At 39.9% G+C, this 15,915-nt stretch overlaps 2 protein-coding genes across 2 annotated transcripts in view; one reads left to right on the top strand and one right to left on the bottom strand.

The window, feature by feature from the left end:
• Positions 1 to 15,915, top strand: part of LOC137047333 (uncharacterized) — a 43,296-nt gene that overhangs the window by 13,300 nt on the left and 14,081 nt on the right. The window lies entirely within an intron of this gene.
• Positions 6,094 to 13,427, bottom strand: LOC137048365 (uncharacterized). Its single transcript, XM_067426499.1, has 7 exons — positions 13,337 to 13,427; positions 11,886 to 11,967; positions 11,296 to 11,345; positions 9,898 to 10,191; positions 6,442 to 6,693; positions 6,295 to 6,351; positions 6,094 to 6,221 (listed from the first exon to the last, which is right to left on the bottom strand). The coding sequence occupies exons 1-7, from the start codon at positions 13,425 to 13,427 to the stop codon at positions 6,094 to 6,096; spliced, it is 954 nt and encodes a 317-aa protein (XP_067282600.1).

The following is a 15,915-nucleotide window of genomic DNA, read 5'->3' as shown; positions in this document are numbered from 1 at the left end:
GCCGGTTTGTTGGTGGCCATGATGCTGTGGCCCTCCTCACCGCCAGGGTTCAGGAAAAGTTAGAATTTCCAGCTCGCTCCGTTAGTGGTGAAGGAGTTGGCTAAAGCGTACGCATGGCATACGTCACGACCAAATGTTAGCGATTTGTTATGGCAGATCCAATAGTTTTAATCATCAACTGAGTTCCCGCCTTCAAGGAAGTTAACGCTGGGAGAGAGGCCAGAGTCTCTGAACAAATGAAATATACGAGAGTCTGATCAGGCTAATCATTATCGCCAGACTCGAAAAAAATCTTTCCGAAAATTGTTTGAATCCTGAAGGAGTGTATTTAGTCCAGGCAAAGTAACGTTTTATGACAGACTAATTGTAAAATAATTTTTTCAGCTTAGATCTTTTCTATGAGGTGTCCAGAACAACATACTAAAAGTCCTAAGAAATCCTAGTTGAGGAAATCTGTTCAATTCTCATCAAGCCGAGATGTGTGCCAGTAAGGCCAGACAGCAATGGAGCCCAATGGGGCTATTTTTTTCCTTTACTCCTTTCAAAATGAAACTTTATACAATGAAAGTACACATGAAATGTAAATTTTTTGCTTTACAAGTTTCTTTGAAAATGAATTTTACTATGCAAATGAGCAATACACTAATCGAATATGCCCAAAATACTCTCTAAAGGGCTCCTATCAAAATGAAACTTTACACAATGAAAGTACACATGAAATGTAAATTTTTTTGTTTTCCAAGTTTCTTGGGAAAATCTATTTTAAATATGCAAATGAGCTCAACACTATGCCTAATTGACCTATGGCCAAGAAGCCCTAAAGGTACAAGTAGAAAATACAGTGGCCAAATATCTAACACATTCATGTCTGTATAGTAAGTTAACCTATGCATTAACACGATAATTTTGAAGTCACTTGCCATAAAAGACTTAAATTGACCTTTAAATTGCCTCCAGTTTCTTTCTAAAAAAAATGTTTTGTTTGCAAACAAGCCATACCTAATGACAATCCCCCACAGATAAAATCAGAAGAAGTCAGAATAGCCATTTTAGGCATTAGTAATGTGGTGAGATAACATTTTGGCCTGGTAGATTTACAAAAGATAGGGATTGTTGGTAAAATTATGAGATTACAGGCAGAAGTCATTCTCACCAACTAAATGATTCACTTTCACACAGAAGAGATGAAAAACCAGATAGACACACTTTTCAGACATTCCAGCGCTTTAAAATAATTTTGCCAGACACCAAAACTGCTTCTCTTTTTGTAGTTAGCAAGTATTTCAGACCAGGCAGGCCACACATTTCATTGCTAGACAACACTTTGATACCTTTTTCAAGGAGAAATGGAGAAGTGTAAAATATGTAATGAGTCATTCAGTGATGAAAACACATCAGTTGTTCTACGAGCAAAAGGCCGCAGTGGTGTGAACCGTGCCAGTGCTCAACGTGGAAGAGTGACAGTTCCTGGAGACCGAGGACACATCGAATGCCGCCGCAGCTATCGTAAAGCAGAAAATATTGTACGTGATAATGTGATACCATCTTTGCAACAACCACAAATCAAACATAATCTCCGCTCAGAACAGAACTTTAATTTTCAAGAGCACTCTGTGGACAACCAACTGAAATAGATAAGAAAAATAAGAAGAGAGAGAAAATTGATATCTACCCAGTAAGAACAGGAGACTTCCAGCAAATGGTTGTCCAGGTTTGCCATTTAAGGAACGATGAACGGTCTGATACAGTTTTGGGGAGAATATCATCTGTCCATGACCTTCATGCAGCCGATGCAATTTACCACGACATGTGCAACACAATTTTTTGAAATATGAAGAATATTCAGAGTCAACTTTCTGTGAACCCTGGCAATAAAAGATTCAAAGTCGGAAGACCTGAAGATTATGAGAGAACAACAGCATTCCTCAAAGTGGCAAACTTTTTAGAAGAATACGATGATGAACAAATTACTATCAAGACCTTATGGTAAAGATGACAGAGCACTTGCAAAACACAGGTTGTGAACCATATTCTCCAAAGTGGATGAAAATTAAAATAAAGGAACACTTTGGAGATAGAGTAATATTGACTGGCCTGGAAAATCAGTGTGGTCACTTTGCGAGAGACAGCCCACTCAGTTCATCGTGAAGTTTACAAGAAACAAAAATCTAAGACTCCAGAAGACGAGAAGCTTTTATTGTGTTTAGGCATAGGTTAACTTACTATACGGACATGAATGTGTTAGATATTTGGCCACTGTATTTTCTACTTGTACCTTTAGGGCTTCTTGGCCATAAGTCAATTAGCATAGTGTTGAGCTCATTTGCATATTTAAAATAGATTTTCCCAAGAAACTTGGAAAACAAAAATGTTACTTTTCATGCATGTATACTTTCACTGTGTGAGGTTTGATTGTGGTAGGAGTAAAGGGAAAAAAAACCCTTTAGGGAGTATTTTGGGCATATTCGATTAGTATATTGCTCATTTACATATTCAAATTCATTTTCAAAGAAACTTCTAATACAAAATGTTTTACTTTTCATGTAGACTTTCATTGTGTAAAGTTTTATTGTGGTAGAAGTAAAGGGAAAAATAAGCCCATTTGGGTGTATTTTGGGCAAAGTCGATTAGTGTATATCTCATTTGCATAGTAAAATTCATTTTCAAAGAAACTTGTAAAACAAAAAAAAAGTACTTTTCATGTGTACTTTCACTGTGTAAAGTCTCATTTTGAAAGGAGTAAAGGAAAAAAATAGCCCATTGGGCTCCATTGCTGTCTGGCCTTACTGGCACACATCTCGGCTTGATGAGAATTTAACAGATTTCCTCATCTAGGATTTCTTAGGACTTTTAGTATGTTGTTCTGGACACCTCATAGAAATGATCCAAGCTGAAAAAATTATGTTACAATTAGTTCTATTTTTGGCTCCAAAATGAGTTTTTGCCTGGACTAATTTGGCACAGAAATACTCTGTCATACGTCAGACTCGTTGATGTTGATCATGAGAATTAACTCTTGAACAGTGTACCGGTAATTAAGTCAGAATGCATTAAATAGCATTAGATCCTCTTTAAGCTCTATCTTCTGTTGATCCTCTAACAACAGTAATGTAGGTCAGGAAGCTTACTCTGCAATTTTTGTTAACCTGTAATAAAAGGAAAGATTCGCAGTACTCTTAAAGCAGAACAAGTTATTTATTAAGTTAAACATTTGAATATACAGACATGAACAAACGCTGTACAGGAAATATACATTTCCCCTCTTACACGGATGCCATAGGGCTTTTCAGGGCAGTCACAAAAACCACAATATCAGAACACACACACACACACACACACACACACACACACACACACACACACACACACACACACACACACACACACACACACACACACACACACACACACACACACACACACACACACACACACACCTGATGATCAGAAGCTTCACAGTCACAGTGAGGTAATAAAGAGCACTTAGACAGATGTTTTATCCTAAACATGTAATAATTCATTTGGCTCTGTAAGGTCCACCACTTCTACCTTTTTAAGTTCTCTTAAATAACACAAAAAAGTGACAATTTCCATTTCAAAATACATCATTAAAAATATAATTGCATGGTTATGACATTTATAAAGCAGCTAAAGTTCCCTTAACATGTTTTAGTGTTTTCTCTCAGTGCATCTTGATTTACCGTTTTTTTCAACTGCTTACACACAAAATTGTTACTTGTCACACAATTTTTAAAACCTGACACTCAAACACCAGAACCACACACTAAATCTGCAAAACCATACACTATTTTTTGGCCTTTTACTCAGTTTTCAATTTCATTAAACACTTTTTGCAAAACACAACACACAATTTTCTAGGCTACACACAAAAATCTGACACGAAGTTTCTTGATTTCCTTTTATAAACACAACCAATCAAAATGCCACACTAATTCATCAGTGCCTCACACTAACTCCTCACATGTGCAAACACTTGTTGCTTTACTTAACAACAACCAATCATAACTTTAGTAGTGGCCTATAAATAGGCCAAAGGTCAAGTAATAGCTTTTGGACAATGGATGCAAACAATGCAGACAGAGTAAGAGGAGTTGTGGAGACACTGATGCTGCCTCCATCCAAGGTTGGATATGCCATACAAGAGGGTTCTTTCCACGGTGTCTGGCAAGAGGGAATATAGCATGTGACGTGGATGAAGTATTGTGGCCGGACCCAGCCCGGAGGAGAGATGGAGCCTAGATATACCCAACCATCTCCACATGCAAGCACACACATTATGTTTGGTTTTACACTACATGCTACAACACTACATATTTTTGATGTGTTTTTTTTTTTCTTTTCAAACTGTGTACACTAATACTACATTTACAACCACAAAAAGCAAAATAAAATAAAAACTTAAATAGAAAGTTTGGTTTCAATTTTGCTTTTGTTTTTACTTTATATATTCAACAGCTCTCTCCCAATTACATTCATTCATGTACATGTGAGCTTTTAAAAGAAGAGCTTTAGGTTTTGAATAACAGTGTGTATATGACATAATCAAAAATATAACATTATGGTAAAGGTGTTTACAACGTAAGACAAATGTTTGCTTTTGAAATATGTTTGTGATATTTTGACTGTGTTGTTTCATTTTGAAAGAGATGTGAGGCATTTTGCATCTTGTGTGTGGAATTCTTGAATTTGTGTGTTAAGTTTTGAAAAAAAGAGGAAACCTCTGGAAAATGTGTGTAAGCAGTTGAAAAAAACTGTAATAATAATGGCTTTAGCAGTGAATGCAGTGACACAAGGGCGCCCCCTTCTGTGCAAAATCATTCTTTAAAACATTTTCTGTTATTTAAAAGTTATAAATAATGAAAAGCTTATTTGTTAAAAATACATTCAAATTAGCTCAAAATTGTATTTTATTAAATCAAGTGATGAGGGTGGGGATGGATGAGGCATCATGTTAAAGAGCATTGTTGGCTGAGAGGGCAAAGAGCACCTATTGGCCTTTCCGCTTCATCTTCTTGTCAGATAATATTGGTCTAGGGGGGCATTAATGCACAGGCATCCGTGGGCTGAAGCTAGCAGCTGAAAAATAATATTTTACAAATCATTATTTCTGTATATGGTTTAAGGCAGTCCCAACTGCAGTCTGTAACCGAAATTACACTCATACGTTTTCAGGACTCACAGATATATTTTTGGGTGAGACCTGCAGTGAGAACAGAGTTTGATGATAGGATTATATCCTAGAAATCTAGACGCACCCTAGCAAATCTAATCTGCCCGCGAGTGTCGTCTAGCAACTCTGGCCAACGCAGTCACCAGGAGGAAGCTCCTTTGATCAATGAGAAACCTCTCACCACGCCCCTACCTCCTGCCACGCCCCTACCCCCTGCCACGCCCCTACCTCTTGCCACGCCCCTACCTCCTGCCACGCCCCTACCCCCTGCCACGCCCCTACCTCTCACCACGCCCCTACCCCCTGCCACGCCCCTACCTCTTGCCACGCCCCTACCTCTTGCCACGCCCCTACCTCTCACCACGCCCCTACCCCCTGCCACGCCCCTACCTCTCACCACGCCCCTACCCCCTGCCACGCCCCTACCCCCTGCCACGCCCCTACCTCTCACCACGCCCCTACCCCCTGCCACGCCCCTACCTCTTGCCACGCCCCTACCTCTTGCCACGCCCCTACCCCATGCCACGCCCCTACCCCATGCCACGCCCCTACCCCCTGCCACGCCCCTACCTCTTGCCACGGCCCTACCTCTTGCCACGCCCCTACCTCTTGCCACGCCCCTACCCCCTGCCACGCCCCTACCTCTTGCCACGCCCCTACCTCCTGCCACACCCATTACTCCAAGCTGCAGTTACCCCTGTCTCGATGCCACAGACACTACATCCATATATTTTTTACAGTCTATAATTTAAACAGACACGCATCTCAAAAAATGTCCTTTACAAAAAATGTCAAATTTATTATATTAAGTATTCTTAAGTAAAGTTCAAGAATATGTTAAAGCATTCTTTATGTAGTATGTGTACTAATATAAAATATAAATGTAAGTGTACTGTTTCAACTCAGCAAATATGCAGTCGTGCCCTTGGATAGCTGAGTATCCTGTTTAATTGAACAGCAGCCAAAATCATCAGAGCCATCAAAAGCACAGACAGTATAGCTATCACGGCATTCTCCACATCTGCAGGAACTGAGGAGAGAGCACTTTGTTCAAGTCATTGTTTAAAGATTGTATAATGCTCAGTGCCCCCTGTTTTACTTACTCTGTGGTAGTGTGTAATAAGTTTGGTCATCATAGTAGCTCAATTCGTCCACTGATTCTGTAGATGATATTGAAAGGTCAGTCATTGAGTTTATCATCAGTCTGATGTTCAGATCATGATGTAAGATGTCCACTGAGCTTCTCTCACCTTTTACCGTCACCATGATCAGGATTTCTCCGTCTGAGTCCAGAACCTCATATGTTCCAGCGTCAGTGCGTGTAAACTGATGAATGATCAGGTTTCCATCTGTAATGGCCATTCGATCACTCCTGACCCCTTGACCTCTCGTCCACACCTCCTTTGGCCCGGTGCTTCTTTTGGCCAAGTGCTCCACTTTATCAGCACTGGGCAACAGGACATCCAACTTCAGCTCTTCACCTTTCTTCACAGAGATCTCATCTGAGGTGAAACACACACACACACACACATCATTACGTCAATCAATCAAAGCCAGAAACACATTAAGGTTTAAAGGGACCAAATGTAATTATTTAAAGTCCCCCTGTAGTCAGTCATTTTATCCCTTAAAACTTATCTTTGATCACCAAAGTGGCAAATTAAAACAAATCCTGTGAAAGAAAATTATTCATGCCTTAAAAAGGCTTGGGCACTGTTTTACTGATCTGAGCTCACAACGCAGGAGCTCTTTGGGCGGGTCCGAATCCACTTTTTACTAGTTTCATGCATACTGTGTAACAGTGTAACATACTGAGCTTTCCACTGTTAAAGACTTGGATTCCCATCCTAAACATAGACAAAGTTTCAAAAACTAATGTTGGACGTTTGATGGAGTATTTCTGTGTCAAAAATACTCCTTCCGGTTTCTCACAAGTTTCGGAGAGTTTTTTTCGAGTATGGGTCGGCTTGACGTTAATAGAGCGGAAGGTCCTGGGAAGGCAGCGCTGCATTTGAACCGATTTGAACGCAGAAATGACGGGAAGCTTCACAACATCGCTTCAGTCGCGTCTCAAAGTGGATCTCCACGGTCACTGCTGTCAGGACTTCACCAAATCATACCAAAGAAGTGTGTTTTTGACGGAGCGGTCCCAGCGATAAAGGTTCGGTCCTGCTTTGGAAGCAGCCGGTGAGTTAAACTTCTTCAGATGTCTGTGCTGTCGGCTATCGTCACGTGAGTAAACATCAGTAAACGACACGATCGCGTGCTTCGTCATTCAAACGCGCTAACGGACTCCATTGCTGTTCTCTGTATAACGTTACACTAGTCTGACGTGCTAAACCGTTTTGCTTGCTACTGCTAAGGTTTAGTCGCAAACAATAGTCCATAAACCGAATCATGTCCTCATAAACTGCGAGTTAACACACACAAATGTTGACAGGCCACTAAATACAGTCCATACCACAGAGACGGACGTCCTGCTGCTGCTGTTTCTCCTGTTCAGTTTATTTCAGCCTCCGGATCTGATTCTGGATCATTATCTGTATTAGCTGAGATAGCCATGGGCTTCTCCACGCTTGAGGTCGTCACCGCTTTGTTTGCCCTCGTCATTCTTTAGCTCCGCCCACTCGATACGCCTCCAGGCGCTCGTTTTTTTCCGGAAAGACTCGGTACAGCCCATATTTCTTTTATAAATATAATAAAACTAAAGACTTTTCGGAGATATGAAGGATGCAATACTACTCTATAGGTACTCAAGATTGACATGAGATTGACTGAAACTGAGTGTTTCACCCCCCCTTTAACAACAGAAAAAATGTTCCCGGCTCATGGTCTAAAAGGGTCATCCCTCGTATCTTAATGAGTCATGGATGTGTTCTGGGCGTAACGTGCAATAAACCAATCAGAGTCTCATCTCCCTTTCCCTTTAAAAGCCAGCTGTGCTCGAGCCATGAGCAGACTCACTATTGACATGAGGAGAGACTGAACACTTCTCCAGAGAGGATCCTTTTCTTTTTAATATTTAAATGTGTGTGTGTGTGTGTGTGTGTGTGTGTGTGTGTGTGTGTGTGTGTGTGTGTGTGTGTGTGTGTGTGTGTGTGTGTGTGTGTGTGTGTGTGTGTGTGTGTGTGTGTGTGTGTGTGTGTGTGTGTTGCGCATCCCTGCGTGTGTAATAATCAGAGGCTGTGTGTTTTGTGCTCCGCCTGTAGGCTCATATTACTAACATAATAATAATACATTATTTCCTCACAATGGACTCCAATGGTAACCAACGGTTGAAGGTCCAAATCAATGCAGTTTCAGAGGAAGAGCTCACGTTACTAACACACCCTTTAAATAACACAGAAATACTGCACTGTTGACTTTAGAGCAGTGGTGCTTACTTTGAAAAAGTAATCTGATTACTCATTACTCCTTTAAAAAGTAACTTAGTTACTTTACAGATTTGATTTAAAAAAGGTAACTAAGTTAGATTACAAGTTACTTTATTAGTTACATTCAGCAGTTTCTGACAACACCCCGACGCCTCAACACAGAAATGACAGCCGTTTTTGCTAACACACACTTTATTGGAAGTGCATTTTTAACAGTAACGTCAACAATGTATCTCCTGACATTTTAAGTTGAAATTAAAAAACACTTCCAGAAAAAATATTCTCCCCAAGACGAGAGATGAAAGCAAAAATATATAAAACAAGAAAAATTACTAAAATAGTAACTCACAGTGACTTGGATACGTTACTTTAATCTGATTACTGGTTTGGAAATAATAGCGCGTTAGATTACTCGTTACTGGGAAAAAGTAGTCAGATTAGAGTAACGCGTTACTGCTTTAGAGCAGGTGTGTGTTGGTCAGTGGTCAGTGGTTTTCAGTTTCTCACAATAGCAACGCTTCAACAATGCTCCTGAACACACCTGGTTTAGACCAGACGCCCAATGTGTGAACACACACACACACACTGAGGGGGGAAGAGATGCGCCAGTGCATTTGATATTTAACTCTTCCCAGCCAAAAACAGAATTTTCAGTGTTTTTACTGTCATACGCTATGGGGCGCTACATTCTAAATGTTGGGTTAAAAACAACCCAAGTTGGGTTGAAAATGGACTGACTCAGCAATTGGGTTGTTTTAACCCAGCAATTGGGTTAAATGTTGCTTAAGACAACCCAATCGTTGGGTTAAAGCAACCCAATCGCTGGGATAAAACAACCCAATCGCTGGGATAAAACAACCCAATCGCTGGGATAAAACAACCCAATCGCTGGGATAAAACAACCCAATCGCTGGGATAAAACAACCCAATCGCTGGGATAAAACAACCCAATCGCTGGGATAAGACAACCCAATCGTTGGGTTAATGCAACCCAATCGCTGGGATAAAACAACTCAATCGCTGGGTTAAAACAACCCAATCGCTGGGATAAAACAACCCAATCGCTGGGATAAAACAACCCAATCGCTGGGATAAAACAACCCAATCGCTGGGATAAGACAACCCAATTGTTGGGTTTAAAAAACCCAATCGCTGGGTTAGTCCATTTTCAACCCAACTTGGGTTGTTTTTAACCCAGCATTTTTTAGAGTGTAAACGCATCTCCTGATCAAAACACACGCCAGAAAGATGCAGTGAAACGACTGATGTAAACAGATGCATGTGTAAAATAACGTGATCCTCAACATTATGATTGATCAGATTCGATATTACCCTGAATGCAGAGTTTGTACTCCAGGATTTGTTGTTTCACTTCTCCTTGACCATCATCATAATAGACTCTCAGAAAGTATTTCCCAGCATCCCTCAGTCTCAGATCCTGGATGATGACGTCACATGCTCCTTCTCTAAACACTCGGCCGTGTTCACTCTCACACTCTTCATTCTGACAAGGAAGGATGCGTTTTAACCTGCTTAGATCACTGTAGACAATCTCTCTGGCCTCAGCTCCACATGTTAGGGTGACGTTCTGTCCCGTTTGTGCAGGCACAAGTTTAGAGGCGGTTTCTGCAAATACAGACAGTGTAATATTAGTATAATGTATATATTAGTATATATTGTATCATAGTGTAATATTAGAAGGTGTAATATTCAAAGTATCAGGTGGTGTGGTGTTTCTGTCTATTCTCTGTATCAGGAAATAGCTAAAGGATTAGTTCACTTTAAAATATCCTAATTATTTCCTCCTCACCCTATCTCATCTGAGATGTTCATGTCTTTCTTTCTTCAGTGGAAAAGAAACAAAGTTTTTTGAGGAAAACATTCCAGGATTTTTCTCCTCATGATGGACCTCAATGGGAACCAACGGCTGAAGGTCCAAATCAATGAGGAAGAGCTTCAGAGACTCTGATGATCCAGAGGAATAGAGTCTGATCCAGACAGACCATCTTACATTTACTACACAAATACACATTTATACACTTTAACCTCAAATGCTCGACTTCAGTGTTGTTCTTCTTCCCGGTGTATGATGTCATCACGTCTGAAAGGTCACATGACGTCGGTGGAAGTAACGACCAATTGTCGAAAAACTCATCCAACTTTAAATTCGCCCGCCATCGTAGTTTTTCATTTATTTGTGTAAAGAGCGTTTGATTTAGTCTTTGGACGTTCGTTTTAACAATGGGGCGGCACTTCCACCGACGTCATGTGACCTTTCAGACGTGATGACATCATACACCGGGAAGAAGAACATCACCAAACTCAAGCATTTGAGGTTAAAGTGTATAAATGTGTATTTGTGTTGTAAATGTGTGATGGTTTGTCTGGATCAGACTCTATTCCTCTGGGATCATCAGAGTCTCTGAAGCTCTTCCTCATTGATTTGGACCTTCAGCCGTTGATTCCCAATGGAGTCCATCATGAGGAGAAAAATCTTGGAATGTTTTCCTCAAAAAACTTCATTTCTTTTCCACTGAAGAAAGAAAGACATGAGCATCTCGGATGAGATGGGGGTGAGGACGCTATCAGGAGATGTTCATCATGAACTAATCCTTTAAAGCTGTATCAGATGTGTCAGTGCAGTTACAGTGAATTTCTGAACAAATAACTCTACCGGTCAATCAAAACTGATTACAGTTTATTAACAAATATGCCCGTGTGTGTACTGACCGCCGGGATCGAAAACACACAACAGGAGCAGAAGATTCAAGAGTTTGAACCTGATGGGAAAACACAAGAGCTGTGATGTCACAGAGACAGGATGTGTCCTAATATTAAAACAATTAAAAAATAACTTTCACTTTCATTTCATCAAAATATTTAACATGTGGGTCTTATATGATAAAAATGCCCATTCTCCGAATATTTTTTTTATTTTATTTTTTACCAAATCTGTCAGTGTGTGGAGCCCTGTCAAACAGTAATAGGGGTACATTAGGTCCCACTGACAGCTTTTGTACCTTTTATCATGAAAGTATCAATAATTTTTGTGTAATTTTCAAAATGATCACTCAAAGTCATAATACACAAACAACAGGTTTGAGAAACTCGGTAACAATCGAATAATTAATATTAATAACCCCATTAAAAGCATCATCATATCATTGTCATAATCTCAATAATGGATGCATTCTGCATTAAGATGTGGATTAATGTCTCTAGTATCACTAGTAGGTTTAGTTTTCCACAAATAGAAACACAATTACAGGTATGATAATATAAAACACAAGCTGGATTTATATTAAAACATGCTAACTTACATGTTAGATGATGTGAAGAAATGTTCTGGACCTGTGAACCACAGCATGCTGAGAGAGATGTGACTTTTCAGCAAAAACAAAACTAAAAGAACAGCACAGGTGTGAGTTTCAGACACTCCCACTAATGATGAGCAAATTATTATTGATGTCCTCGAACCGGGTAATCTCTCAAAGCTGGTTGAGCTGAAGATTACATTGCATGGTGTTCAATATTTGAATATGAACTGATTATTTAACTACATATTAAATCTGACTTCTGTTTGGAAGAAGGAATGCCAGTTTCATTGTCAGCTCTGTGATCATGTGACATGAGTGAAATATTGGGCAGGTTTTGCTACGGTTTCCAGGTTGAATGTCATGTTTCCTGGAAACGGTGTGCACTGAGGTTTGAGATGCATTTTCTCTTGTTGGGTGGGTGTGTTAATATCAGCCCAATCAGAGGAAACATGCTGATATATAACCACGTGGTGTTAAAGAGACACAATGCTCAATGGGTCAGAGTAAAGCCGTTTACAAATGTGTCCGCCGCAGCTCGGTAAATGCCACAATTGAAGATATTAGAAAACATGTTTGCTTTTCATCCTGAAATGTGAGGCAAATGTTTGATCACAATAATTAGGAACCAGTTTCTGCAAATCCCTTCACTCTTTTATTCCGGACGGCAAGGGCAGCGACTGTCATCGAGTGTGTTTTGCAGTATTAAACACGTATTTATGGCTCTGAAAATTCCTCCAAAAGAACACAGAGAATGGCCTTCTCAGCTGCCATAGTTGCAACAGTTTGTCGGGGCTGAACGCAGCTCAGATCTCAGATCAGTTTTGTGTGGGATTAGTGGTGCATGTTTTATATCATCCTGCTTCTATGGCATATACGCCTAATGTTGGGTTAGTCCTCCTTTTGCTGACCCGTCGAGGCATGGACTCCACTAGACCCCTGAAGGTGTACTGTGGGATCTGGCACCAAGATGTTAGCAGCAGATCCTTTAAGTCCTCTGAGTTGTGACCTGGGGTCTCCACAGATCGGACTTTTTTGTTCCGCTCATCCCACAGATGCTCGATTGGATTGAGATCTGGGGAATCTGGAGGCCGAGTTGACGCCTCAAACTGGTCGTTGTGCTCCTCAAACCATTCCTGAAGCATTTGTGCTTTGTGTCAGGAGCATTATCCTGCTGGAAGAGCCACAGCCACCAGAATACCGTTTCCATCAAAGGCTGAATATGGTCTCAGCAATGCTTAGGTAGGTGGAGCGTGTCAAAGTAACATCCACATGGATGGAGGACCCAAGGTTTCCCAGCAGAACATTGGCCAAAGCATCACACACTCTCCGCCGGCTCGCCTTCTTCCCATAGTGCATCCTGGGGCCATGTGTTCCCCAGGTAAGCCACACACACACACACACACCCGGCCATCCACGTGATGTAAAAGAACACGTGATTCCTCAGACCAGGCCACCTTCTTCCATCGCTCCGTGGTCCAGTTCTGATGCCCACGTGCCACTGCTGGTGCTTTCGGCGGGGTCAGAGGTCACCCTATGCCGCCCCATATGCCACAAACTGAGCTGCTCTGTGTATTCTGACAGCTTTCTATCAGAACCAGCATTAACTTCTGGAGCAGTTTGAGCTCCAGTAGCTCGTCTGTTTGATCGGACCCCACGGGCCAGCCTTCGCTCCCCACGTGCATCAATGAGCCTTGGCCGCCCATGACCCTGTGGCCGGTTCTCCAATGGTCCTTCCTTGGAGCACTTTTGATAGATACTGACCACTGCAGATCGGGAACAGCCCACAAGAGCTGCAGTTTTGGAGATGCTCTGACCCAGTCGTCTAGCCGTCACAATCTCTTGTCAAACTCGCTCAAATCTTTACGCTTGCCCATTTCTCCTGCTTCACACACATCAACTCTGAGGACAAAATGTTCACTTGCTGCCTAATATATCCCACCCACTAACAGGAGCCGTGATGAAGAGATCATCAGTGTTATTCACTTCACCTGTCAGGGGTCATAATGTTATGCCTGATCGGTGTATATTGATATAGTGACCTCATATAGTTCTCCCGGTTAAAGTACAGGAACTGCTAGACTTGAGCATGCAAAATATTTAACCCCTGGGCACAGATTTGCGTGTACTTTATTGAACTGTAACCTGACCCTAAAATGACCAACAAACACAAGCCATCATATTTTTGGAATCGGCTTTATGAAAATAAATGAGATTTGTATTTACAATGCCATAAGTGAAGCACACCGTATATTTAAAGAGGTCATGACATCTGACAGTATTAAAAGCTCTTAAAGAAATGGACATGCGGATACTTTTATTGCTTGTCTTCGTGTAAGTCATTGTGAATTATTAAAGTATACCTCACTGACAATAGGAAACCGGAGATGCATATATTTTGATTGTGCTGAGAAGGTCTTTTACACGATAACCATAAAACATAAGCAAAAGCATGACAGATGAAAGAGCTGGGTAATTACAGCCGACATTTAGTTCACTAAAAACTGATTCTAGGCAGACAAAAGAATAGAGTATTAAAACATTTCAAAACTGTTTAGATAGACGAGTTGCTTCATGTTTCATGGGAGAAAGTTAAATTATTAGATGTTTTCCTTTGAGTGTTTCACACTCCAGTCGAGATGGTGGCAGTAATGCCCTGCAGGTTATTTATAACCAACCACACACCATTCCACAAAGTAGTCATAAAGCAGGAAGAACTCAATCACGCAGCATTGTTAGCATGCCGACACGTGAAAAAACATGTAAGCCTTTGTTTATATATCGCCGACAACACTCGGCTCGTTTATTTATGTTTATGTTGTGTTTATGTTTATATTAACATTATTATGTTTATTTCTGTTTAGCACCAAAATGTCATAAAATGAACACTGCTAATGGTTAGCATTAGTGAGTGAGTCAGCACTTTTTAATTCATTTGATCATTTTTGGGTCTATTGAGGTTTTGAATTGAAACAATGAGTCGTCGTCTGCAGGTGTGATTGAATGAATGCAGATGTCAGATTTTTTGTTGATGTATATCTGAAATTACTAAATCTAAAAGGTGAAGACAGAATACAGTGAAGGGAATCTTTTAGGTTTGGAGCTCCCTTAATTATATTTGCTTTTATACGCTTTTTGTGAAAATAAGCTCTTTTGGAGATCGACCAAAATCAGCACACACACGTGTGTTAACAGTTGTGGCACGTTTTTCTTCCTCTGATTTGCAAAATGTGTCAAACGCAGAGATAATGTGCCAGCATTGTGATATAGCCACTCAAAAATTACGTTTTAAATGAATGCTTAATAGATATGAATATGTGGAAGACTGTACAGTGCATTTTTTTGTTGGTTTTTTGTTGGTTTAACTTAAAAAAGTAAGTAACCTGGTTGCCTTAAAATTTTGAGTTCATTGAAATTAAACATTTGAGTTGATACAATGAAGGAAATTTGTTTAATAAATAGAAACTCAAATATTATTGTGTCTGAACCACATAAAACATGTGATAAATCATGAAAATAGCACTATTTGGCTCCGTCATCAGAAATAAAACACACACAATTACCCAATATGCTTACAAAATCTTTTAATAATATTTGAATAAAGGTTGTCGAATCTCAAAAAATGTTCATTGTATTAACTAAAAAATTTAATTTCAATAAACTCAAACTTTTAAGGCTTTAAAATATTTTTTTACAGTGTATTAATGCAGGTCTAATATTCTCAATACTCAGGAATAACAACTGTAAATGTGTTTATAATGTGCGTTTCCACTTAAAACTATATAATTTCATCTGAAGACATAATTATTACAGTAAAAGCTGAAGTAAAAGGGGAAAAACTATAATTGCAAGTTTTTGCAGACCTTTTAAGTAAATTCCACATACTTTATATGTAATTAAGAAACTCTACTTAGCAAAGTTAAGTAAACTAAGGTCATTTTAACTCAACCAAGTTTATTTTGCAATCATTTTTACTTAAATAATATAACTCTCAATTAAACCACACTTTTAAAGTGTATTTTCTTAGAAACATCTC

The sequence above is a fragment of the Pseudorasbora parva genome, chromosome 19 (genome assembly GCF_024679245.1).
Source record: "Pseudorasbora parva isolate DD20220531a chromosome 19, ASM2467924v1, whole genome shotgun sequence".
Lineage (NCBI taxonomy): Eukaryota > Metazoa > Chordata > Actinopteri > Cypriniformes > Gobionidae > Pseudorasbora > Pseudorasbora parva.
This window is presented reverse-complemented; position numbering and strand designations above follow the sequence as displayed.